This window comes from Catharus ustulatus, chromosome 2, assembly GCF_009819885.2.
Source record: "Catharus ustulatus isolate bCatUst1 chromosome 2, bCatUst1.pri.v2, whole genome shotgun sequence".
NCBI classification, from domain to species: domain Eukaryota; kingdom Metazoa; phylum Chordata; class Aves; order Passeriformes; family Turdidae; genus Catharus; species Catharus ustulatus.
In genome coordinates this window covers 59,069,709-59,096,701 of record NC_046222.1, presented here as the reverse complement: position 1 = coordinate 59,096,701, position 26,993 = coordinate 59,069,709, and the positions used below count along the sequence as shown (strand labels likewise).

Here is a 26,993-nt window from a genome sequence, read left to right as displayed (position 1 = left end):
AAAATTCTAAAAGCTGCCAACACGGAAGTGAGAGCCCGCGGCAGCCCCAAGCCAAGCTGGAGCCCGGCCGGCCCCGGCAGAGGTGGGAAAGCCTGGCAGAGGCGGGGCCAGCAGTGTGGGGGGCGGGCGGCAGAGCCTGAGCCAGCAGGGCGGGGCAGGGAGGGCGGCAGAGCCCGAGCCAGCAGGGCGGGGGAGCCCGGGAGAACTGGGGCTAGCAGTGCAGGGGAGCATGGCAGAAGCAGGAAGGCCGGCGGGTGGGGCTGCCTGGCAGCGGGGGAAGCCCAGCATAATCGGGGCCAGCAGCGTGGGGGAGCCCGGCGGTGCGGGGGCCTGCAGTGCCGGCCAGGGCGAGGAAACGCGGCGGCGGTGCAGACGGGAGGGGGCGGCCGGCGAGCCTGGCGGCGGCGGCGGCAGCCCTGCCGGCGGGGCGAGCGAAAGCGGCGCTCGCGAAAGCGCCGCCCGGCGAGCGAAAGCGCCGCCGCTCGCGAAAGCGCCGCCGCGAGCCGCGAGCCGCGAGCCGCGAACCGCGAACCGCGAGCCGCGAAAGCGCCGCCGCGAGCCGCGAAAGCGCCGCCGCGAGCCGCGAGCCGCGAGCCGCGAGCCGCGAACCGCGAACCGCGAGCCGCGAACGCGCCGCCGCGAACCGCGAAAGCGCCGCCGCGAACCGCGAAAGCGCCGCCGCGAACCGCGAGCCGCGAACCGCGAAAGCGCCGCCGCGAGCCGCGAACCGCGAGCCGCGAGCCGCGAGCCGCGAGCGCGCCGCCGCGAGCCGCGAACTGCGAACCGCGAGCCGCGAGCCGCGAGCCGCGAACCGCGAAAGCGCCGCCGCGAGCCGCGAGCCGCGAACCGCGAGCCGCGAAAGCGCCGCCGCGAGCCGCGAGCCGCGAACCGCGAGCCGCGAACCGCGAACCGCGAAAGCGCCGCCGCGAGCCGCGAGCTGCGAACCGCGAGCCGCGAACCGCGAGCCGCGAACCGCGAGCCGCGAACCGCGAGCCGCGAAAGCGCCGCGGGGCGGGCGCGGCGCGGGGCGGGCGCGGCGCTCGCGAGGCGCGGCGCGGGGCGAGCGAAAGCGGCAGCGGGGCGGACGGCGAGCCCGGCGGCGGCAGCCCTGCCAGCCGGGCGAGCGAACGCGGCAGCGGGGCGGTGCTGACGGGAGAGGGGGGCCAGCGAGCCCGGCGGCGGCGGCAGCACCACCCGGCCAGCCCCGCCGAGCCGTGGCGCTGAGCTGGGCCACCCGGCCCCGTCGGCAACCATGAGCGGGCCGAGCCTGCCTGGCCCCGCCCCGAGCCAGTAAAGCCCGCTATGCCGCGATCCTCTTACTAATTGGCCAATTTGTGAAAGCTGCGCACGGATTCTCGCTACGAACGAAAGTGCGGCTAATATTCGGGGTGCGGCTTATCTATTGACAAAGACAGCAACATTGTCGAGGCACCGGGGGTGCGGCTTATAATCCGTGCGGCTTGTATTCGTGAAACTACTGTATTTTAATTGGCAAGGCACCTCGTCCTCAGGTTAAAAGACAGAGAGGCCTCTTGCTTCTGGCAAAAGCATGAAACACATATGAGCTAATAAAGTGTTTTCTGTCTAGACTTTGTCTCTTATTTGTAGAACCAGAGCTGAACTGAACCTGAATCCATTGAAGCTTTGGATGGATGAGCAAAATTGCAGATATTTTAGGATCTCTGTTATTAAAAAAAGAAGAGCTACTGAAGTCCCAAAACAAACAAATCATCACCATGACCTCTTGCTGATGATACTCAGTATCTTAGCAGCAGATGCATTGCTTGTATGTGCCCTTGCACAGTTTCTTTTTTTACTCATCTTCTGCCTGTCCCGGGGAGAGATTGATGACCCCTCCAGTCTTGCTACATGCAAAAGTATAATGGGAACTTTGTATATCAGATGAACTATTTTAACTAGTTCTGTTCTTTTCAGTGACTTAATTACAGTAATTTCATGATTATAAGCCGCACCATGTTGACTAAAATTTTGGTCCGAACCCAAAGTGCGGCTTATATATGGACAAAGAACAAAAAGTTGCTGTTTTAGTTTGGAGGACAGGTGTCTGCTGAGAAAGCAGGAGCTTCTCTTTGAAATGGAGAATGTAAACCCCCTCCCTCCAAATTATTATAATTTTGAAATCAAGGGGCTTTCAGGCAAAGATATGGGAATTAGGAATAACAGTTCTTTACTAGGGAAATTAAAATAGAAATACAGTACTACAAAGAAACAAACTGCAAACCCTGACAAAGTCAGAGTACAACCTGACACCCTGTCAGGCAAGGTGTTGGTAGCAGTCCCATTCCATGGTGGCTGCATCTTCCTGCAGTGACAGATGTGATTCAGTTGGAGCAGTGGTCCTGCAGAAGGTGCAGTTTCCCTCTAAGGTCCAGTGGTGATGTGGAGAAATCCGGTTTTCCTCTGGAGTCCAGTGGAGAAAGGGGCTCCCTTAGTGTCCCAAAACCTCTGTTTTTATCTTGGTAAGAAATATTGGGCTCTTCCCCCTGGCTGGAGCAACTCCCAGTGGGATGCAGTAATTTTATCAGTCACACAGTGGGACTCAATGGGCCATTAGCAGAAAATGACTCGCTCGAGGAAGGATGGGTTGTGAAAAGATAAAGAACAATGCCCCGCCTGGTTTCAATGGATGGCCCATTAGCAGAATATCTCCCACAGAGATAAGGATCACTGCCCCCACCCTGAACAGATGGTGATAGAATAGATACCTTTTATCACACTCTGTATTGCAACGTGTGGCTTATAATCAGTGCCGCTTATATATGGACAAAGAATGAAAAGTTGCTGGCACCCGGAAATGCGGCTTATACTCAGTGCCGCTTATAATCATGAAATTACTGTACTTTTAGCTAGTATTATATTTGAATTTTATCTCATCTGTTGAACTAATGATAATCTTCCATCACAGACAATGTTCAATAGAATATCTAAAACTGGTATTGCTGAAAAACTGAGGATCTGTATTTACACAGAACTTCTTATATGTAGACAGGGGTTATAATGGTCACAGATTTTTTATTTTTTTTTTCCCTGGGATATCTTTCCTGCAGGTTTTTATTCTGAGCAGTTTTCTATTGTGAAAGCTTCTTGAGTCTATTCTTCAGTCATCTCCCACCCTCTGTAATCATAAACATGTAAAGTCAGAATGGTTTGGGTTGGAAAGAAACTTTAAAGGTCATTTTATTCCAACCGCCCCTGTTATGGACAGGGACAGCTTCCACTAAACCATGTTGCTCAAGGTCCCATTCAACTTGGCCTTGAACACTTCCAGGGAAGGAGCATCCACAGCATCTCTGGTCAGCCTGTGCTGGTGTCTCACCACCCTCACAATAAAGAATTTCTTCCTAATACCTGATCAAAACCTACTCTCTTTCAGTTTGAAGACATTCCCCCTTGTCCTATCACTACATGTCCTTGTAAAAAGTCCCTCTCCAGCTCTCTTATAGCTCCCTTTAGGTACTGCAAGATGCTGTAAATCTCTCTGAAGCCTCTTTTTCTCCAGGCTGAACAATCCCAACTCTTTCCAGCCCCCGATCATCTCTGTAGCCTCCTTTGGACTCTCTCTAACAAATGTCTTGTATCATCAAGCTAGTTCTCTATATTGACTGGAATGTAGTAACTGAGATTTTATTTTAGTAAGCCAAGTTCCGCATCTTCCTCTTCAAAAATCAGGTGCTTGGTATTTACAGTGAGGCATCCTATATCCCATTTGATTCAGATATCCATCTGTGTTTGCATGTTTCTCACGCACATTTCCCTTGACCTTCTTTTACACAGCATCATTTGAAGTTTCTATTTGAGGATCAGTTTTGTAGGCTGTTATCAAAATTGTTATCAGTTGTTGGCAGAAGAGTAAACATCTCTAACTGCATACTAGAGCTGAGACTTCCTGTGACCATCTCTTCCTCAGGACTGGTTTAGCACTGGAGAGCCTCTGGAGGCAGAGAACAGAATTTCCCTTACTGCCTTTAACACCTTTCAGCTACATCTAGAAAGAAGAGAGGCAAGAATCCTGTTTTACAATAGTTAAGTGTTGGAAGAGCATTTTGTGCCAATGATTCCTCCCAGGTTGTTTTCACTAGATTTAAATAATCTAGTCATCTGGTAAAAATCAAATCTAATAAAATTAATGGTAAGTCCAGAATGAGAAATATTTTGAAAGATTTTTGTAAGAATTTTAGATCTTTTCCTGCAGAAAACTATATTGATTCAGCAGAACTGACCTAAGTTGCCCAAAGTTATAGCATTGGTTCCTTGGAATCCTAAATAAAAGATGATAAAAAGAGAAATCTCTGTAGACTGCTAGGTGTTAAATAATCTTAGGGCTGGTGATTGGCAGGTAGGCTTTGCTTCATGATGAGTTGAATTAAGGTCACTGGAAACCATCTTACTGAAACTAAAGGATGGCCAAGGGCAGATGTTGAGCTGTTGTTCTGCCCATTTTCTGTAGTGATGCTGTATCAATAAAGATCTTGAATCAGACTGGTGAAGAAGAAAAGCCTCAGGAATTAATTCCTGGCTATGAATTTGTCTTCATTTCATTCCCATGCATTCAAGTCCATCTGAGATGAATCATCTGCCTTGGCTGTAAACAAAGCAGAACAGTTGGGAGGAATGATGGTGCTGTGCTTTTTATTCAGCAGTCAACTTCAACTCATTTGTATAGGAAAGAAGTGAATTTGGGGAGGGAAGAGGTGTGAAGAGGAGAGTACTTATGACTGTGACTTGCCAGGAAGACATCTTCACTTCTCCTACCCCATGATGTTTATATTTGTTCTGGTTTCAGCTGAAATAAAGCTGATTTTGTTCCCAGTAGCTGGTATAGTACTGTGTTTTGGATTTATGAGAATGTTGGCAATGCTGGTGTTTTAGTTGTTGCCAAGTAGTACTTGCCATAAGTCAAGGACTTTTCAGGTTCCCATGTTCTGCCGGTGGGCGTGCACACAGATCTGGAGGGAGCGTGGCCAGGACAGGCATCCTGAACTGGACAAAGGTGTATTCCATACCACAGGACATCCTGCCCACCATATAAATTGCTGGAGTTTTGCTGGGAGTTGCTGATTGCTGCTCAGGGATGACCTGTGCATTTTTCAGTGTGTGGTGAGCAAATGTATTGAGCATCACTTGTTTCTGTTGGGTTTTATGCCTCTCCCTGTCTTTCATTTCCATTGCAGTTATTATTAATGTTGTTGTTATTGCTGCATTTTATTTTGTTCCAGTTATTAAACTGTTATTTCCTCAAGCAGTGATGGTTGGTTTCTGACACTCCTCCCCATGGCAGGGATGGAAAGTGAGCAAGCCGCTGTGTGGTACTTAGTTGCTAGCTGGGATTAAACCATGAAAATATTTATGGATTAAAATCACTGGAATCTTCATGCATGGCTATGGCAGATGCCTTTATTTTCTGAGAAAACTGCAGTTTACTTGTGTCTTTGGTTGTTTTAACTAGCAGTAGCTAGTGGGGATAGTCTCAGTCTGGTATTCTTTCATGTTTTCCTCTCCTTCTTCTCTCAGCTATGTTTTAGGGCAGTCATACTCAGGTGCTGCTCACCTTTTCTTTGCTACTAGGAAAAAACCCAACCCATAATCTATTTCTCTTGGGTTATGTGTAATTTTTCTTGCTAGGCTAGCAGGCATCCAACATCTTGTGCTGAGGAGGTGTCCAAAGCATCCTGTACCATCAGCAATGGGTGTGGGAGTAGCCCTAATACTGGAGTTTGGCTCACTCTAATGGTTTGAATCTCATGAATTGTAGGCTACCTCTGAGGCTGCCTTCTTGTGTAATGGTATAAACAAATGAGTTGTTGCCCCCAGCTGTACTGGACAAGGAGTTTAAAGGTCGTTCTTGTGAAACCAGACTTCGCTTCTGTCGCGTAAACCATTGCTGTGGCCTTCTAGCATTCATCCTGCCAGCGCTGAGCTAGGCTGCCCAGGAAAGCTGGGCTTGTTTGGGTAGGCAACAAACCAGGAACAATTTCACCGCTTGGTAGCACTCAGTGCTCCTGCCCTACAGGGTGTTGTATTTACAGGACAACATCGTGGTCTGAGTTTGCAGGAGCATGGAGTGAAAGGAACTTCTTTGTTAAACAAGGTCAGCTGACTGCAGGGTCAGGGGTGTGCTCAGCCATCCTTCTTGGTAGTTCACTAGTTAGCATTAACCTTCACGATTTTTTATATCCCTTTATGTATTAACAAATGCATCTCAGTCTGTTAATAGCTTATTTCAAAATAATTTTCTCTTGTGCAAGGAATCATGATTTGTAGAAACACTCAAATAGGAGTGCAGGAAGAAAATAGTCATTAAATAATTGTCAGTAACCACATTGTTGATGGTGGCTGGTTAGTTTTGCATTGAAGGCTGTTCTATAACTTAACAATAGCACAAACAAGTGAAAATTTTTGTTCTTGGAGAAAACCCCCAGCCAGTCTTCCCTGATGTATAAATACTGTTCGCAAGAAAGACACAGCACAATTGCAAAAAAAAAAAAAAAGGTGGCAGTATTAGTGAAATTGTATCGTTTAAGGGCACAGTGCCATTATTGGTCATGGTTGCAGTGCTGACTAAGTGAGGACATCAGTGGATGCTGACGGTGCAGAGGATTTCGGATCAGGGAAAGGATAAAAAAGTAGGCCAGGGTGTGGGCTAAAGCTGAGCAGTGTAGAAGAGCAGGAATGCAGTGTTTCCATTCACCTGCTCCTGGTGCTCCATTTCACCTCTGTCCTCCAACAGATATGTCTGACCTAGAGCTGTGGACAATGTATTCAGATCCTGCTCCTTTGCTGTGGGCCTGGGTGGTGTTGCAGTTTTATTTACAAGGATGCTGGATGTCTGAAAAATATTTTACAAGTTGGCTGTTTCTGCAGTTTTGGCCAGCAGCTGTGCTTAGTTCTGTCTTCAAGATATCTTTGTTTCCAAAACTTGGGATATACCTGCTTAAGGGGTGTTCTTCAGGGGTTTTCCCTGAGTTCCCTGAGTTGCTGTTTTGGTGGAAGGGTATTGGAATCTTAAGTGATGCCTGTCTGGCTCTAAATGAGTGCCTTGTGAACCATCATCAGGAGTTCTGCTCCATGTGGATGCCATGTCTGTCATTGGGGGTTGGCTTCTTTTGATTAGGGATGATTAGTTATAACTTGCACCTTCTAAATAGCAAAAGGCAGACCTTAAATGTTGTATGGTAGGAGAATGACTGGAAGTGCTTGTTATTGTCACACTTTACTGAGCAGAGATGGGTTTGTGCTTCAGCAGTGATGAGTGGTTGACACAGCTGTACTCACTTATGAGTGTTTATTGCCTGTCATTGTAAAGATTTCATTTATGCTTTTATGGCTTGGCTTCTTATTCCTTAACTTTCAGTGTTTTGTTATGGTCAAATATGGTAATTTAGGGGAAAAATAAAAGGAATCATGAGTTCTACTTTGTATAAACATTCCATGGAACCAAAGCTTGTATTTTGAAGCTTTGCTGAATTAAATGGGTAAAATTTATCTTGTACTGTAGGAATAAGAGTTGAAATGCTTGGTCTTTTACCTGTATTGTAAAATCTGGAATGGTTTTCCGTTATCAAATAATTGGCTGTCCTAGTCAAATGTTTGTGTGAGGATGTTTAACAATTTCTAATCATGTTTGGACAAATTATTGCCTTCCATGCATTTTATTGATTAATAAAAACTTTTCCCTCTCTTTTTTCAAAAAGGCTTGTAACAAAAAGAAAAAGGAAACATGGGGAGTATGTATCTTCATTGTAGCAATTGATCTGGATGAAGTGACATTTACTTTCACTGAGCTTTTGAAAAGTATAAACATGAGGTAAGTGAGTTTAAGTATGTGAATTTAGATTTCAACAATTAACTTGTCAACATTTTAAAGTATCATGGATCTTTGTGTGTATCAGACTAGTTGACTTTACAATGAAGGTTACATATGGAAATTCTGGATATATTGGCAACCTAGAAGTTCTGCTGTCATATTTTAGTTTAGGGAGCAGTGATACTTGTTTGATTCATCTGTGGTTGGCTTAGGTTGTATCCCTCATCTCATGCTTGTTCTTGCTCTCTCTAAAGTATTCATCAGTTTAGGTTGGTGTAAATTGCATTTAAAATATTTCTTTCTTTCCCTCTATGATGATTTTCCAGGAAACCTTTTTCCCAGCATTACACTTAGGCTGCATCAAGAAGTGGGGGGAAAAAAAAATGTTACTCTTAGAGCAGCATGCTGGCAAACCGTTCATTCTCAAACATTTCAATGCCGGGCTAAACTTTGTACTTTATACGCCCTTTTTGCTAGGAGAATGTTACTGTTATATTGTATATTAATTAAATTAATAATGCAGAAATTAAGATTATGGTGTCTGCTGTTAAGTGAATTTCGGTGGGAACAGCAGCCTTGTGTTAAATTCATCTAAGGAAAGAATTCCAGTGCCATCTGCCTCGGAACTGTGCTGTTTGAGGAAAGCACGCACAGGAGCAGAGCCTTTTGATGCTGTAGGTCAGGAGGCTAAATCCTGGCAATAACCTCAGGCTTGGGCCAGAATCTCCTTTTCCTTGAAGTCATCTGTTATGGTTAGACTTCTCCATGCTACCTTCTACCTTGCATCATCTTGCAGAGCAGGTCAGGTCCAATGTTTTGACTTAATCTCTTCAGTGTTGACTGCCTTGGAACTGTGTGGCTGAAAGCCAGTTGCATTTGTGCAGCAACATTCAGCATTCAGCGACATTCCACCCAGTTTCCACAGATCAACTTGTGCTGAAAACTGAGAGACGTTTTCCCTTACGGTTTCAAAGAGTAAGCTGTTACTCTGCTGATTGTGATGCAATACTCAATTGCTTGTTAGCCCTGGCCTTTTTCTCAGCTATAAGGTCAAATTGACAGAGATTTCTACTAGTCATCTTATCCTCTAGAGCCTTAGATATATTGGAAAGATCTTTCATTCCATGGTAAGAGTTCTTAAATGAGCTTCTGACTGATTTTGTATCTTGAATCTGACAAAGATCAAAAAGTCTCTCAGAATATTTTATTCTGATAAAGGATTAAAATATATTTGATACAGTTGAAATAGTTGAAAATATTCAATAGCTTCCTCCTCTTTAATTTTTAGCAATCTGCTCATTTTAGTTATAAACATAACAAAATACTTCCTTGACGACCACAATATTACATGGATGATTAGGGAGAACTTTGATTCCTAGTGTAATAATGTTTTCAAAGAGTGGAGATGTCCTGTTGAAAGACCTGAAATTCTATGTAATTTAACACATTCATCACCTAGGTCTTTCTTTAGCATGGATGGAGCTAAGGTTCATGTTCTCAGAGTAGTAGGGGTGTTTCTAAAGCAGAACAGGAGAGCTGAGAGGTGTGTGTTGCTATTTTTGGTATTACCAGCAGTGCAAGAACAAAGGTGTGTCTAGTTAGTAAATTCTGACTTCCAGTGATAATATCTGTGCTAGGCAAGAAAATTTTCCTTCTGTAGTAGAGCCTGTATCATGAGATACCTCTGCTGCCAGGCTGAACAGTATTCCTTTGTCTGGAAGATGTAAAGATGAGGCTCAATGTAAACAAGTAACATTTCCCAAGGCAAGGGTTCAGTCACTGGTAATAGTGTGCTGGAGTCTAGTGAAGTAAGGCAATGGGTTTTCATGGAGATGTATTTTTATTTTCTCATTTTTAAGAGCTATTTCAGAATACTTGTTTTCACAAGTTATGATAATACGTAATTTTTTTTATTTTTTTAGTGTATGCACATTTTTTCAGTTTCTGAAAGAGGTGGATGTTAACATGGATACTGTAAGCACTAAAGTTGATAGCACTGTATCAAGGCTGAAAAAGAAATACGATGTATTATTTGCACTATACCACAAGTTTGAAAGGTAGTGTATGCTTTTTCATTTTGCAATTGATTTCTTTGTCTGTCAACATTTAAGTGTCTGAATTTTTCAAACTGTGTGTTACAGGAGCCCATTTAACTGTGTGTGCTAATGTTTGCAGAACAGTGAAATTGAGCTGTTTACTTGCATTAAATAAATACCTCTTACATTTTACTCCATAACTATCACAATGCTGTGTTAAGCAACCCCCTTGCAGTATAAACAGTAGTAAGAGTAGCATGACAAATGATTGCTACTCACTATAAGCTTTTTACAGATATAAAGAGGATTGGTTTACTATCCAAATATTTTTTTAATTAAACATTTTGCCTTCCGAATCACGAAAGACTCTCAAATATCTCTTAAATAACCTTTGAAAGGGGTGGGAGATCACTCTCTGGTAGTTTATAGAATGAAGATATATATCCTAGTTTGTTTTTGCATAAACTGAGTTTTTTTCTTGAAGTGATATGTACCTAGAATAATTGGGAAGCAACATTACACCACAGGGCTTGCAGTGACACTGAAGAAATACTAAAGACTTTAAAATGCCCTTTTATTGAGTATTTTGTGCAACTGCAGCACACTGTGCTGTGTTGTACAAAACACTGGGTAACAATGTACGTACAAATCTTGTCTTTCTGGAAGAAAGCAATTTTATTATACCAAGCTAAAATAATTTTTCTGTCTAAGTTTTGAACATAAATATGCAACACAACAACATTATTTCAGGCTTGTCAGGGCTATAGTTGATCTGTTCTTAATCTGTTCTTTGAGTCAGCTTTCATTTTTTGGAGTTATAAAAATGTTTTGTGAACTGGCGGGTTTTTTTTAAGCTGCATTGAAGTCAAGGATATTGCATAGTTTGCTTGCAGAGGCATGTTCAAAAATAATAATCTATTTTGATTTTCTAGGACTTGTGGCCTTATTTATCTGGAACAACCTAGTAGTGAGTAAGTTTGATTTTTCTAAATTGTGTTTGTCAAGATAACATGCCATCATGTTTGACATCTTATCTTGTAACCCTTCAGGACTGACATAAGTTGTAATATGCTATGTGTTTACTTTAGATTTAGTGTGGACTTCAAATTTCAATGAGATGATGGGAGATGCAGAAATTATGTATGTTACGTATATATCTCTATATATGTGATCTGTACATGTTATGTATATTATATAAATATAGTTTTATAAAAATGTGTATATATGTGTATGCATATGTAAGTAGATATATATCACACTGTATTTATATATTTTTTTGTATCTCTATCCCTCCTCCATGAAGTATTGCCACCCAATGGCGTATGTCTCAGCATGGTGGAAATGAACATTTGGATGGAGAGTGAACTTCCTAATCACAGCAACAAATGAGTGTGCTGGAAGGTGCCTTAGCAGCTCCCAAATGAGCTTGAGTTCATGCTGTGGCTGGAGAGTAGGGCATTAGTGAAAAGCATGAGAGAAGACAGCTCAGAGCAGTTCAGTGAATTGTCTACATTCACTTTCTTTTCTGAGGATGAGACAGACATTTCCTGATTCTTCAATGACTTTACAGGAACTTAAATTTTTCAAATGGGTAGTCATAATTACAGAGGGAATGGAATGAGATTTTTAGTGAACTTAACTCTATGGGAAATAGAGTTAAGCATGTTGTTAAATAGTTCCATGCACTGAAGCGTGTTTTCAGACATTGTATTTAAATTATTACCGAACTATCAATGCAAAGTATTTTTGTTTCCCTGCAGGATTTCTGCTGAACTCAGTTCTGTGTTAGTCCTAAAAAATTACTGGATTACTTTTTTGCTGGCAAAAGGTGAGTTTTGGTTAAAACACTGTAGTTTTGCTGAATATTTTTAAAGTGAGTGAGTTTGTTTTACATGTCCAATAAGAGACTAGTATCCTTATTACAACTAAGTGTTGTACAGACCCACAATGTTTTGAGTGCCTGACTTTTTAACTGCTTAATAATATTTCTTTGTATACAGTTTGGCTGTTTTTATCACTGATATACTTTCTGTATATAAAGATACATATTTAAGCTGTCTAAAATGTCTATTTTTTTTTCTTTTACTTTAAACAGTGCTATTCTGTATTTAACTCTATTCTGAGGTGCTTTGTAGTCCGCCAGCATTTTAGTAATGGATAATTACCTTAAAAAACTGGCATATTTTTTAAAATAAGCTTATAGATAAATATATATAATTTAATAAGCAAATTTAGTAATGAGGTATTATAGTAAGTTCCTGAAAGCATGCCATTTGAATGTTACAAATCTTGAAAATGTGTAAATTACAGTTATGTTGTGTGATGAAACCTTTATAGTAGTCCATGGAGTTCCTGTCTCATTGAACTCCTACTAAAAGGATTGAATCACATATCTCAAATGCTGCTTACTGCAAGTGTGTGTTATCAGTGAAATGTATGCATCTCTGATATCAAAATCAGACTTGAGTCAGCTGAATTTTTTGGAGCTTTGTCACTAGAATTCCCCAAGCATAGGCAATAAGTAAAACCCACAAAAGGTTTTTTAGCCTGCCTTTTCTTGAGAACAAAGAAAGCTAAAATTTACTGGAAAATATTTGGAGCTTCAGAAGAGCCTGGGTAACGCTTACTATTTCTGATAGAAAATAAATACAAGAATTGCACCTGTAAGTAGAGCACGGGTTGATCTGTAGGTGTTCAAAATCACTATGGACTTCCTAAATTTTTCATGGCAATTCATACTGTCTTGAGATAGCCCTGTAGATCTTCTCTGGCATATGAGTCATCATTTGGGAAAAACTGGAATAGTGCAGCTCTAAAAGTGTTCTTCATGCTCTTACTTGTGTGACTTTTAAGTAATTTCATAAAAATCTGACAGGCTGAGCCTACAGTGTGATAGCAGGGAGGAATTACACAGAAATAAGAGGTTATTCCTCTACAGTAAAAAGGAAAATAAATCAGGACTGAGCACTGAGGGCAGGATTTTGTACACAGTAATTTTATTTGTGTGTATGCTGTCTCTAAAGCCGTGAACTGAAGCGCCGTGAGTTTTTAAATCAATAGTCTTTAAAGAACACTGGCATCCTGTATGATACTTCCTGAATTCTAGTGGTAGTGTTTTACTGTATGAACTTCCAAATCTTTGTTTTGCAAAATCACTTTTAATTTTAAGTCAAACATTATCAAAAAAGTTTTCTTTACCCTTTTAAATATTTGCAGGTAAAGTGTTGCAAGTGGAAGATGACCTGGTGATTTCTTTCCAGTTGTTGCTGTGTGTCTTAGATTATTTTATCAAACTGTCACCTCCTGCTATGCTGAAGGAGCCATACAGTAAGAATTTTTTTTGTTTTATTAATTGAAGTAGAAAGTAAATTTATTAAATTTCTATTAGCCATGCTACCATTCATAATAACATAATAGAACCTCTTGACTTATTGAAATGCATTTTTTCTGTTTTAGTTAAATTTACATGATAATAAACTTGAATTCAATTACCTGAATGTGGCAGTATATTTAATATAATTTTTGCTATGCCCTCTCCTCTTATTAGTTGTTTAGGGACTTGTTAAAACAGCAAGTTTAATTTGGTAAAAGAATTCAGATTCTGGGTAGATTATAACTGAGAACTATTATTTAGGTTTGTCTTGAGTTACAAAAGGGAAATGTGGCGGTATGACTCTTACTGATGTATAACAGTATGATAACAGCAGAAATGTACAAGATACTGGACTATACAGATATTTAAAACAAATATACAGAGGGTAGCAGCTCAAAAGAGTAGAGGTAAAATATAGACAGCTTTGCTTTTATTACGTCCTGTTTGCTATTACAAGTATCACTATTTTAAGGAAAAATATAATAGGTCTTCTCTGTAAAAGCTTCTATTCATCATAAAGTTTTATCCATTAAGTTTTTATACCTAAGACTTGGAAAACTTCACTAGAAAGGTAGAGAAAGTAAATATTTATAGCAACTTTTGAAGATAAAATTCTATTTGAGTTAACTATTTTCTTCAGGAAGAAATGGAATTAATATACTGAAATATTTGGGGCCACAGGATGTGACTCACATATTTGTACTAAATGGTTTATCCTCTGGGTTAAGATGCAACCCTAGTATATTTAACCTAAATCTATTTGCTTTATTTCTTTCTTTGGCAACTAAACATCCACCTAGGTTGTAATGTCACAGAATAGAGAAGGTATTCACTGCTGTTTTCTTTAAATTCTATGTTTTGGAGGATATTTATCTGATCTAGCAATTATTTGTTGCAGGTAAGAACAAATAACCTTGCTCTTATTCTAGTGTGAATGTGAATAAAGGGAAGAAAAGGATGGACTTAGGACAAGCAATTCCTGCTCTCCTCCAGTACTATTTTGAATTTGTCCTTCCTAGTAGGACACACATATGCTGCAACTTGTTTCAGGTGTTATAAAGCAGGTCCTTTTCAAAAACTACTGAATTGAAACTACCTGGTTTTGAATTCTGTGTTCACACTGATTTATTTTTTCTTAGTGAAACCGTGCAGAATAGGAGCTCATTTTTAGAAACAGTTTGGTTCTGTGCATCATGTCTTGAAAAAATATTCTGCCACTTGAGACTAAATTGCAGATGTGAGTGTCACTGTCCTAAGTGCAAAGCACTGGGTTTGTGACATGAAGCCGTGTATGAACTGTCAAACAGCTCTGCATTCTTTGAGAGAATAGCACAATACATTGTTCAAACCCTCGTGATCAGGAGACTTCGTGTTGTGATAAATGATGTCAAGCTTCATGATTTAAGGCTGAGGGGATTAAGATGCACACCCACCTCTGCAGTGTAGTTTCAGAGTTTCTCAGAGCAGTTGTCAAGTGCAAATGAAGTTACAGGCGAGAGCAGCGTGCTGATTGCAGTGTCAGGTTTAAACCAACAATATTTAATCATATTAATGTATGTTATTAATATAATTCACGTATTTCAGACATTTAACCCATCTATTTTGAGTTCAACAAAATGAAGTATTTTTACCTCCCTGTATTAGGGTTTTTTGATACTTTCTTTTAGGTGGACTTGTTTGTTTCTGTTTGTGTGTCTGGGGGTATTTGGAGAAAGAAGGAATTCCCTCCGTGACCATATTCCAGGTTCCCACCATCACTTAAGTCCTGCATTGATTTATTGCCCTTCAGGTTCTCGTTTTATAGTTCTTTAAAAATCAAAAAAATAGTTATTAATCTGTGAAAAGATAAGGCTTTCCAAACTTTGCAAAACAGATTCTCAGTAAAAGCTACTTGCAGAAAGTTCTGTTACATTTACATTCTGTGTAGAGTAGCTTCTTAAAAGTAAAATGTCTAAATACTGATACAGGAATTTAAAAATTAGCTTCATTTTTGTATAGGTTTTCTGTAATGAAGGTTCTTACCTAGCTGAACAAATGAAAAAGAAAATATATTTAGGGGGAAGACCTGAAAAAGTATATAAGAAGTAGAATCTTCTAGGTTTAATAGCTTAAATTTCTTCTTTCTTAAGATGTGTCTAACCTTGTGATGGTTCTGAATCTTTCCAGAGTCTTCTGTGTCTGCAGTGACTGTAAATGGCTCAGCTCGCACTCCAAGAAGAGGTCAGAACAGGAGTTCACGTACTGCAAAGCAGCTTGATACTGACACAAAAATTATCGAAATCCTTTGTAAAGAGCATGATTGTAATTTCGATGAGGTAATGCCTGCACTTTAAAGTCTGATAGATCTTGCTTCTAGACTCCATCTGGAATATGTTTACATTTAATATGGAATATATTTAAATGGTCTTTTTAAAAAATGTCATCATTTGTGCCAGCTTAACTATGCTGTCAAGTAGTTACCCTCAGTAGTGAAGGTAGTTTACCATTCTATAGTTTCTGTAGTCAGTAGTTTAAAAAACAAACAAAACCCACCCAAAACAAGTACTTTGGTATGGGTGATAACTTTGTCAGAATAACGGAATTGTGAAGAATACAATATGAAGTTACAGGCTGATCACAGCATGTAGCATATGGATGCAGGGCTGCTCTCATGCATCCCATGATGAGAAAATGTATGCAAAAAGCACATTGCTTCTGTGGGAGATTTTAAAAGACCCCATTCACCTTTTCCTCTGCTGTTAAATTTATTTCTGTGTGAAAAGGACTGATTTTTGAATACCCAGATGGATGATGGAAGCAGAAATGTGAGAGGGCTGGAAAGAGTGCAGTTCTTTTCCAGTTTAATCACTTAGTATTCTAGCAAAGGATTGTATTTGCATGCTTTTACATATTGCTGTGTTTTGGATGTATAAAGAGTTTTGTTCTTGCTTTATTGAAAACAAACCACAGTGCGTTATGGAAATGTCTCAGTTTCTTGATTTAAAGATGTGAAAGCAGTGTATGCATGGCTGACTCTCTACCTTGCTAATGTTACATTTTCATTTTTTTTTAGGTCAAAAATGTGTATTTCACAAGCTTCATTCCTTTCTTGAATTCTGCTGGTACTGTAGCTTCAAATGGACTACCAGAAGTAAGTGGAGGAATTGAAGATATTTTGGTGGGCAGACCCTGGCTGGGTGCCAGGCACCCACCAAAGCCATTCTTTTAACTCCTCTCTGCAGCAGAATGGGGAGAGAAAATATAACAAAAGGTTATATGAGTTTAGAAAAGGATGGGAGAGAGATTGCTCACCTAATACCATCACTGCAAAGCAGACTCACCTTAGGATGTTAGTTGAATTTATTGCCCACAAAATCAGAGCAGGACAATAAGAAGTAAAATAAATATTAAAAACACCTTCCCTCCACCCCTGACTCCTTCCCAGGCTCTACCTGCTCCCCATCAGTAGTGCCAGGAGATGGGGAGTCAGTTTATCACATATTCCTGCCACTGCACAGGGAGTGTCGTCCTTCCCCTGCTCCAGTGGGGTGTCCAGGAGAGCATCCTCCATGAGTGTTTCCAACATGAGTCTGTTCCATAGACAACACTTCTTCACCAACTGCTCCAGTGTGGGTCACTTTTCCACAGGGTGCAGTCCTTCAGGCATAGTCTGCTCCAACGTGGATTCTCCCAAGGGTCACAAGTCCTACCAGGAAATCTGCTCCAGTGTGAGCTCTCTCTCCATGGGTCTGCAGGTCCCTGCCAGGACCCTGTCCCAGCATGGGCCTCCCATGGGGTCAGAGCCCCCTCTCAGGCATCCACCTCCTCCACAGGCTGTGGGTGGATCTCTGCATCCCCATGGACCTCCATGGCTGCCTCACCATGGTCTGCACCAGGGGCTGCAGGGGAATCCCAGCTGTGGCACCTGGAGCACCTCCTGCCCCTCCTTCTCCACTGACCTTGGTGACTGTAGAGTTGCTCCTTTTGCGTACTTCCACACCTCTTTTCTAAGACAGCAGTTGTTTCTGTGTACTAACTTTTTTTCCCCTTCTTAAATATGTTACCACAGAGGCACTACTATAATTCCTGATTGGCCCAGCCTTGACCAATAGAAAGGGTCAGTCCTGGAGCCATCAGGATTGGCTCTGCTGGACATGGCAAAGCTTCTAGCAGCTTCTCACAAAAGCCACCCCTGTAGCCCCCCCACCTACTAAAACCTTCCCATGTAAACCCAATACAGACAGTTCAACAACTGTGTTTTACTCCATGCCAAATTGCTTAAGATGCCCTTTACCCATGGTGGAGTTTTAATAGGTTCTTCTAAAATCATCTAGCAAAATGAACTGTTTTTTAGGAATGTGGGTTAGCAGGGATTCCAGTATTCATAAAGTGTATTTAGCTTATACATTTGAATTTGATAAATTAATCTCCTGAGGCTAAACCAGGCTTTGCTCAAAGCAAAAAGCTTGTGCTCCAAGCAAAAAGTCAGCATTGCATATCCATGACCTTGGTAAGGTCATTAATCTAAAATACAACTATTACAATATTAGGTCTCTGAAGTCACTCTATAAATGCTTAAAGTCTTAAATTACACACCTTAATTTAAATATAAATGAGACATGTTATTGTAGTGTTGTTGGAAAGATATCCAGAAGATTAGTCTCAGTTTCACAACTTGGCAGAGTTTGGACTGCTGTGTCTGTGCAGAATTACTTTCATCTTGCTGAGCTGTTGCCTGGATGCAGCAGACTCTACCTCTATGCAATTGCATCCAGAGTGCATTTTAATAGGCAACTTCTTGCAACGTGTTTACATTCATCATTCTTAAAACTGTAAATTTAGCTGTGTGTCACCAATAGATGTGGTAACCTGAAAATAAGCAGCTCTGAAGCTGATCAGAGCAATGAGTCTGCAGGGTTCAACCAAGTTTATCTTCTGTTCAGTGTCATAGTGTATTGGGTGGGGGAGAAAGTGCAGGACTCACTGAAGATCTTAATCTCTTCCTAAATTAATTTCGGGGTATCAGTAGCCTGTTTAGACTTTCTAATTTGTGTGTATGTAGAGTTGGGAAACCTTAACTGAACTTCCAGGGAAGGGCATTATACAGCTTATTCTCAAATTAGAAGGTTTTCATCCAAGGCTGCTCAACTTGAGCACAATATCAAAATTATTAGCATATAACTTTCTGGTGAAAATATTACAAAATGATGCATTTGAAGAAAAATCCATTCACGTGATCTTTACTCCTTAGCCTTGAGTGCCAGAGCAGAAAGTTAGAGCTGTATTTGAGAGGTAGTTGGTTCATACATGTAATCAACTAACCAGTAATCATGGATGACATCATCAGTACAATAGCTAGTAATGTGGTACATTTAAATTGACTTTCATAAAAAAACACTGAGCTTTTGAAAAATTTTATTGTTCCTTCCAAAGCAAGAAAAGCTTTTGAGGCTTAATGTTGGTATTTTGTTTCTTTCCCATGCATTTACTGGTCAGGCTTTATGCACTGATGAATAGATTGATACAAAACTCTTATTTTTGACTGAAGGTTTCTTCCAAGTTAACCCAGTACAACCATCTTGTCTTACTGGCTTTTTTAGAAATTTATGAAATACTGAAATGTTTTAGATGAAAAGAACGCATGAGCCATTAAGAAGATAATGAAAAAAGAAAATATAATTAGGTTTAAAAAAAATAGCGATAATGAGAATTGAAATATAATCTTTGTTTTGATAGACCTAGGTTTTAATTGTGAGATCAGTTTGGAGCAAATCCATTTGGCAAAGGTAAAGAAGATGGTAAGGAAAAAGCTCTGTGAGAGGTATTTGCAGCTTTCTCTCTTGAGACTGAGAGGAGACTAATTTGGGCTCATATGCATTGTTGCCTGTTTTTCTAGCCAGAGCACAGCACTGTTTAATAAGTTTAAGGGCTCAGGAGCAGATAATTGAGTTGGCTGCCTGCTTCTGCATGAGCACAGCAGCAGATTTGGAGGGCCAGATAAAAAAATTGCAGACTCCAGTTAATGTTAGCACTCAAAGTAAAAATAAAAAGAAGTAATTAAAAAAACATTTAAAAAAATCCAATAAACTTTTCCATGCAAAGTGAAGTAATATCAATCTGGGATTTAGTCAATTAAGAAACTTCTAACAGTTATTAAAAAATCTACAGTGTGGCTGTGAAATAACAAGTCTATTTTTGTAGCAATAGGCACGTCTCTTAAAAACTATTCCAGTGCAAATATATTAATATAAAATGAGGAAACTCCTACTGAGAAAAGGAAGGTTTGAGTTTAGGCCTTGCTGTTCAAACCAGCAAAGACAGGGACTGAGCCAATTGCTCAACAGCTGTTCTAAGAACAAGCATTTTGCGTTTCCTGCTCTTGGAGACACCTCATTTTCTGGAAGAAAAGATTTAAAAATCTGGAAATGCTAGATTGGTTTGCAGGTCTGTTTCCTAATTTTGCTATTTTTACAGTGTCAAGACTTACATTTCATCAAAATGTTCTTATGATCTTGGATTGTTTTCTCTTATAAACAATAATTATCCTCTGTTTCAGCTGTTTTATAAGAAGTAACTTTATGAGCTCCAAGGTCATTCTTTTAGCATTTCAGCATTGTAATCATCAAGTAGGAATAACTTATGTTATTCAGTAGATCGTCAACTTGTTCCTGTAAAATAAATTTAGTTTTTTTTAAATGTCTTTTTGAGGTTGAAGTTATTTTGAAACAGTATGACGAGCTCTATCTCAAAAACAAAGATATAGATGCGAGACTATTTCTGAATCACGATGAGACTCTGCAGCCTGACGTCATACCGTGGTAATATTTCCATTTACTGCTCTCATTCCATAACTCAGAATGTGAACCTGTGTTGCTCTCTGCCCCCTTGTGTTATAAATGGAGATCTCTCTATCCTATTGACCTCCTAGCTTTGTAGTACAGCTAAGGTATTTCTGGCATCACCAGCCTTGCTCTGTGTCATCACTTAAATAATTATGACTGTGACTGCCCAAAATTATTTGGAGGCTGTGCTCTGACTCTTACTTTGTGCAAGGCCCTGTCATCCAGGGAAAGCTGAGGAATCATGAGGAGGAGGAGGCATGTCATGCTAGCTGATTGGATGTGCCAGAGATGCTGTTATGGCTCTGAGCCAGCTAGCACTGAATGGTTTGGGTGGTGGATGACCCACCCCTGGAAACATTCAAGGTTAGGCTGGACACAGCTCTGAGGACACTCATTTAGCTGAAGAAATCCCGTGTCATTGAAGGTGGGTGGGGCTAGATGGCCTTCAAAGGTCCCTTCCAACCCAAACCATTCTATGATTGTTCGATTTAATTTTTTCTTTCAGTCCTACACTTATATGCTAGCAATTTCTGACAATTCAACATCTCTATAATTTAATGTGAGCTCACCATGTGAATCAGAATTTATCTATGCCATGAAAATACATTAATTTAAAATTGGATTAAAATGCAACATACCATCTCTACATATAAATTAAGCTGTTTGTAAATAAAATTCTAGAAAAGAAAAAAGCTTGGAAGGAAACTTTAGAGCTTGTCTAGTCCAAAATCCTGCTCAAAGCAGATCTACTTGGGAATTTAAACAACTGGAGTAATTGGTCATCTAGATCTTCTAAAAATCTGTTACCCCCTTTTTTGTTTTTCAGATTAATAAGTCTTTATAGAAAACACTGTCTTTTGAATTGTGTTGAATGTAGTCTTTCATAAGTTTGTGTTCTATTTCTGTAGCTCACAGTTGGAGAGGACACCACTAAAAAACAATCCTGATGAGGAAATCAATATTCCACAGACTCCTGTTCGGTATGAGTTCTCTTAAATATATATTTTTTTTAATATCGTAGTTAGAAATACTCATCTTTAGAGTAGCCTTTTTTTAATTTTTAAGGAATTATGGTGTTAGTTTTGTTGTTTTTTCCTGTAAACAATACTGTAGTTCTGATCACCAATACTTTTTATCTATAGTAGATATAAAGCCCTCTAGCAGTGGCAAAGATGCTTCCTTAAAGTTCTTGACATTAAGAAAGTCCAGGAGTATGAAGTTTCTGTGTTGCTAAAAATTTGAATGGTTCTAAACCAGCTTTGATCTTGAGAGAAAGTCTAGTGATATTTAGATTCTCTCCATCCACACTTGGGCTTTGCTTTGATTTTTCCAAAACTGATGCTATTTAAGGCAATTCATGTGAACGCCAGTTCACCAACACTAGGTTTGGGCTGTAGTAACTGTTTTCCATGAAGCCACAGAAGTGTCAGTAGATGGCAGCAAAGGTTTGATCACCGGCTTAGAGTGGAATGTGTATCCTCTCCCTATTTAAACAGAACCCTGTATAGTATATGCTGAAAGCACGCTTATTCCTTTGAATTACCTTACAGTGTCATATTTCTGAACTTACATTCATAGAATCTGCTTTAAAGCCCTCTGAAACTGGAGAGAATTTAATAATTTTTATCAGTGGATTTGTATCTGGTCACTTAGGTAGAAATTAATATATAAAAAGGGTGTAAGTACTAGTTATGAGCATAATAAGAATGGGTTGTATGTTTTCATTTTATGTTTTTTCCAGTGTCCTTATGCTTTTCCTTATCATTAGGAGAGTTGTGACAGAAGCGATTTTCACCTATACTTTGTGACAAGTAGATGAAAGAAAAATGCATCTTACTGCTATAGTTGCAATGATTGAACACATTTTTGTTGGGTTTGCACTTATTTGACTGGTGATATGAGCCAAATTGAGGTTAAATGGTGCAGAAATTTAAAACAGGCCAGCTGTAGTGGGTTTAGCACTGGCCAAACAACAGTGCACTCACTAGAATTATTTACTCATTTTCTACTGCAAGATAAGGATTAGGAGAAAAGTAAAGCAGGCTCAAAACTTTAAAGGATATAAGAAAACTTTATTAACAGAACTAAAAAGAAAAAGAAATCAGAATAAACCTTTAGAATACTTCTCCCCCCAACTCTTCTTTCCCACTGACAATGTAGAGAGACAAAACTTGGAACTTTCAGTCAATTTACCACCTCTATAGTCTTTTTTTTCAGTTCATTTAGTGAGAGGAGTCTCTCTTGCCATACCATGGAGGCTTTTCCACAAGAAACAGTTCTCTCATGGTTTTAATTTTCACGAATAGCAGCCACACAGAAAATCTGCAATTGTCAAGTCCCTCCCACAGTGTGGAGTTTTCCCACAACTGCTACCATGAGTCATTTTAGCTTATTGGGGTACAATTTTAAGGATGAGCTGTTCTAGTATAGAAACAAAACTCTTATCTCTGCAAACAAAGGTTTTCTTCTTCTGTGCTGGGGCAAGGTTTCTCATCTTTTTCATCTCTCTCTGTTCAAGCTTCTCATTGGAGCACAGCTACTTCTACGTTTGCTTGCTTCAACACGAGTGCCTCTTTTCATGGCTGTGGCTAGAATGCTACATCCCCCCAATGCATTCCATGAGTTACAGGGAAAAAAAATCTGATGCATCAATTATATCTTCACCATAGCCTTACAAGAGAATTTCAGCCCAAGACTAAGGCTTCTCCTCATTCTCCTGCCATCTGGGATTTGACTCCTCCTTGACTGACCGCAGTGTCTCCATGTTGTTTTCTATGTGTCTTCAGCCTTTCCTTTCTTTGTCACTAGAGAGAGGGTTGATGTCTGCAAGTTTCATCTGTGCATTGAAGGAGTAAATATCTCACCTGGGCCTGTGGTGGTTATGTGATCTCTGCTGGGAGGTGGCTGCTCTGGGTGTTTTCTGGCCCTTGCTGTGTTCAGTTCCAGCTGCAGGGCTGCCTCTGTTCTCAGCCGCATGATTTTCTGCATTGCCTGTAGGATGGCTCAGTGGCTCAAGGCTGGAAGCAAGAGCTTTTTCTGGGGCTTGCTCACCTTTAAATGTGATTTCACAGAGGTGTATTCAGCTCCCTTGTATGGTTTAACAGGGTGTCAGTATCCAAAACTAGCCAACCGGTTGGTTCTGTCAGGTCCAAAGGAAGCTGCCAAGGTCCTTACAGGGAATCACTTCTGTTACTCATGGATTTTTTTTTTCTGTAACTAAAAATTAAACTAAACACACAAAATTCTACTTAAAACCAAAAACCACAATGAAAAATTCAGGAAGTAACAATGCCAGAGAAGAAGCAAACTATTTCTTAGGTATTAAGACATTCTTTTGGTTATTAAAATTATCACAATCCATGTGTAAATAATTAGATAAATTGTATTGTTGAATTCATAGTAGTTGGCATAGTGCAATAGATTTTCCCAAGCTGTTTGTTTGATAACTGGAGTGAGAACTGAAATCATAGTTCTTTTTTGTGTGAATTTGCTGTTCAGTTTCTGGCAACTGTCAAGCCAACCTTAAAGCTTATTATGCATTTCATTGTGTTTTTCCAGAGTGGCAATGAATAACATTCAGCAGTTGAACATGATTTTAAACTCAACAACTGATAAACCATCAGATACTCTCATCATGTACTTCAATGTAAGTGACTACAAAGAAGATTTGTGTAGGATTCTTGTAATTCATTCAAGCAAAATATACACCTGTAGATCTGATGCATATTTTTTTGAAAAAGTACATTTTAATTGAGTTGGTTTAAATGTAATGAGTCATTTTAGAAAGCACTTCTCTAACTGTTGTGTACTGGAACCTTTTAAGTGCTTAAGTACTTTAGTTACTGAGCTACATATTGAAATTCTTTTATGTATGTATTGAATGGAAAAAAAAAGGGGATGTAAAAGGGAAACAAAAAAGAGAAAAAGATGCACAGCACTCTTTTAAATATTCCGTTTTTATTTATGCTGATGACCTTATTGAGAAGTGTTACAAAGGGAAGCAGGACTTCTAATCTTTTAAATGATTGAAATGTTTTTGAAGTAAATGTGTTTTCTTTGTCTTTCCTTCCCCTGATTTGCTTCCTGTACTTTTTTAGAATTGCACAGTGAACCCTAAGGATAGTATCCTGAAAAGAGTGGAAAGTTTTGACCACATCTTCAAAAAGAAATTTGCTGAAGCAATTGGACAGGGATGGGCTGAAATTGGCTCACAGGTCAGTATTTGGGTTGAATATCACTCACTTGAGCTCTGTTAGATAGCACTAGCTGGTGTGAGACCTGACTTACTGTCCTCATTCAGTGTAGATCAGTAAAAAGGTAAAGTAACAGCATGCTTTTCAAATAGAGGAAACACTGTAAAGATACCATTTAAGAAAATCCTCTTAATATGTAAGGAACAATAGGAAGTGGGTGGAAATATGTTGGAAGTACTTTACTGAAAAATGGAAAAGTTTTGGGCAAAACACATTAGGTGAAATATCTATTTACATTCATTAGGCTAACTTGGCCTGAAACTGCCAAAGGTGACTCACTTCCTTATAAAGTCAGGAGAGCAGCTGTGCTTTCAACATGGATTTTGGAAAATAAACCCAACCAAGTTTGTACTCGACAGTCTCCTTCCTGTCTGTCAGCCCTGCTTTTTATCCTGTTAGCTGTGAATTAATGCGAACACAATTCATGTTGTTACACTTGGTTAAATCTTCATGTGGTTGGGATAGTCACACACCTTAGTAGCCCTTGAGGCCTCTCCAGTGTTACTGACCAGTGGAACTGGGGACTGTAACTCGTATATAGTAGCTCTGTCAAAAACTAGAATGTTCAAGATTATTAAAACACGGGAGTCTGCCTGTTGTATTCTGTCAAAACTTCTTGTAATATTCCTGAATTTGTCATTCTAACAGAGGTACAAGCTTGGAGTGCGTCTCTATTACAAAGTAATGGAGTCCATGCTGAAGTCGGTAAGTTTAGTACTGCTGTTTTAGTACTGGCAGTACCTCTAGAAATACTAAGAATATTCACAAGTTTCATCTGATTTATTTATTTCAGGAGGAAGAGCGCCTCTCAGTGCAGAATTTCAGGTACTTGTCCCTAGCTTGTTTTTGAAGTCTGCTATTTGCAGTCTTGAGTCAAGTACTAATGACTTCCTTTCTCTTCAGCAAACTTCTGAATGATAACATCTTCCACACATCTCTTCTGGCATGTGCTGTTGAGGTTGTCATTGCTACATATGGCAGTAAGTTAAACCTGAAGTCTTTAACTTCACTGTTACTTATTGATAATTGTTACCATCCATTCTAATATAAAGTAAATAGCAAAAAAACCTGCCCAAAATGCAATAAGCAACTCACTGAAATGTCTGAGCTAGCAATGATTCAATAAATATAAAAAGGAAAAAACATCTCAAAGGTGGAAGAATGTAGAATATGTGATTATTTTAGTCTGTTTTCCCTTCAGGAAATGCTTCACAAAGTGACAGTGCTGGTGCTGAAACAGACTTGTCTTTCCCATGGATTCTCAATGTGTTTGATTTAAAAGCTTTTGACTTCTACAAGGTGATCGAAAGCTTTATTAGAGCAGAACCCAGCCTAACACGGGAAACGATAAAGCATCTAGAACACTGTGAACATCGAATTATGGAGTCTCTTGCTTGGCAATCTGTAAGTAACACTTTAAAGTAGAGTTTGCCCTTGTATAATGTGCTTATCTAGAAAAAAAGAAGCAACCCCCAACTCTGTAGAGTAAGTTGTGGTCTTGCTGAGATTTGGTTGTAGAAAAATAAATTAAAAGAGCAAAACAGGATTAGTTTTGGCGTGTCTTCTGGTTTTAGAAAAAGGGAACATATCGGAGGAAGAAGTCAACATAGGTCTGCTGATTTACATGATTGTAACTCAGCAGCATTTTACTAGTCTTGAACAAATCAAAGGGTAATACCCTTAACTGTGTTTTGGTACCAAAGTCAGCAATAAATTATATGCTTTTATTTGAAAGTTAATTTTTATCCAGTTGCTATTCCTACTTGGCAATAGGGTCTCAGTTCTGGGCATCTGATATATTTGCTAATAGTACTTAAAATATTGTTTTGCGTTGTCCTTTGCATTTCAGTCACTTTGGTATTTTTGGATGCCATTAAAACAAAATGCTGGAAGGTTGGGTTGTTTTTTTTAGACTGTATTTCAGTAAATCAAACATTTTTTCTTTTCATTGTTTGTTACTTATAAAGCAGAAATAGGCTATTTATGCCACAAAGCAGGAGACTATAGAGGCTGGTAATTTTCACCAGAGAGACATAAAGCAACCATTTTAGAACTGATCCCATACCTTTTAGTTCTGGAGAGGAAGGGGTATTTTAAGAGGCAGAGAGGCAGACACTGTTTTAGGAAACTTGCAATCATGCCAAAGTTGTTTGGGAATTGTAACCTTAAGAGGACCAAAGGTAGAGGTACTGAACTACCTGGGTTTTACTCTCTACAAACAAGAAGTGGCTCCTGCTAACTTCTCCAAACCACCTTGAAGCTAGCTTACTAATCAGCAGTACACCATATTCATCAGTTTCTACCCAAAAACTCAGACAAGGCATGCAGGATAATCTAATTTAGACTGGACTTTCTGGAAATAATCTGGGCTTTCAGACTGGAAAATCCAGAGGGTTGTGTTTTCAAAAATTATGGGCGTTGCAGGCTTTTGTGAAACAACAGGATTTCTTCAGTTTTTTTGAGTGCTCTGCTTGAATGTATTTTAATGTTTAGACTCTCTTCTCGAGATTCTAAAGGGATGTGTTTGGTACTATTTTTGGATGACTGATATGAGTGTTATGGAATAGTTCAGTTGGAAGGGGCCTACAAAGATCACCTAGTGCCATAGAAGGACGTGGAGTGGAAACCAATGGAGGGGATGTAGAGAAATGTGCATGACATGTATCCAGGGATCCTACTGCTTCA

General features: G+C 39.8%; 1 protein-coding gene across 1 annotated transcript in view; it reads left to right on the top strand.

Annotated features, from left to right (window-relative positions):
- RB1 (RB transcriptional corepressor 1) overlaps positions 1-26,993 on the top strand; it is a 71,344-nt gene that overhangs the window by 4,778 nt on the left and 39,573 nt on the right. The window contains exons 3-17 of the mRNA XM_033052045.1: positions 7,713-7,825; positions 9,748-9,882; positions 10,794-10,832; positions 11,622-11,689; positions 13,078-13,188; positions 15,401-15,549; positions 16,287-16,364; positions 19,922-20,031; positions 20,964-21,035; positions 23,614-23,701; positions 24,153-24,269; positions 24,957-25,013; positions 25,102-25,133; positions 25,212-25,288; positions 25,510-25,712. Of these exons, the coding sequence (XP_032907936.1) occupies positions 7,713-7,825; positions 9,748-9,882; positions 10,794-10,832; positions 11,622-11,689; positions 13,078-13,188; positions 15,401-15,549; positions 16,287-16,364; positions 19,922-20,031; positions 20,964-21,035; positions 23,614-23,701; positions 24,153-24,269; positions 24,957-25,013; positions 25,102-25,133; positions 25,212-25,288; positions 25,510-25,712 (1,449 nt within the window). The remainder of the gene's footprint in view (positions 1-7,712; positions 7,826-9,747; positions 9,883-10,793; positions 10,833-11,621; positions 11,690-13,077; positions 13,189-15,400; positions 15,550-16,286; positions 16,365-19,921; positions 20,032-20,963; positions 21,036-23,613; positions 23,702-24,152; positions 24,270-24,956; positions 25,014-25,101; positions 25,134-25,211; positions 25,289-25,509; positions 25,713-26,993) is intronic.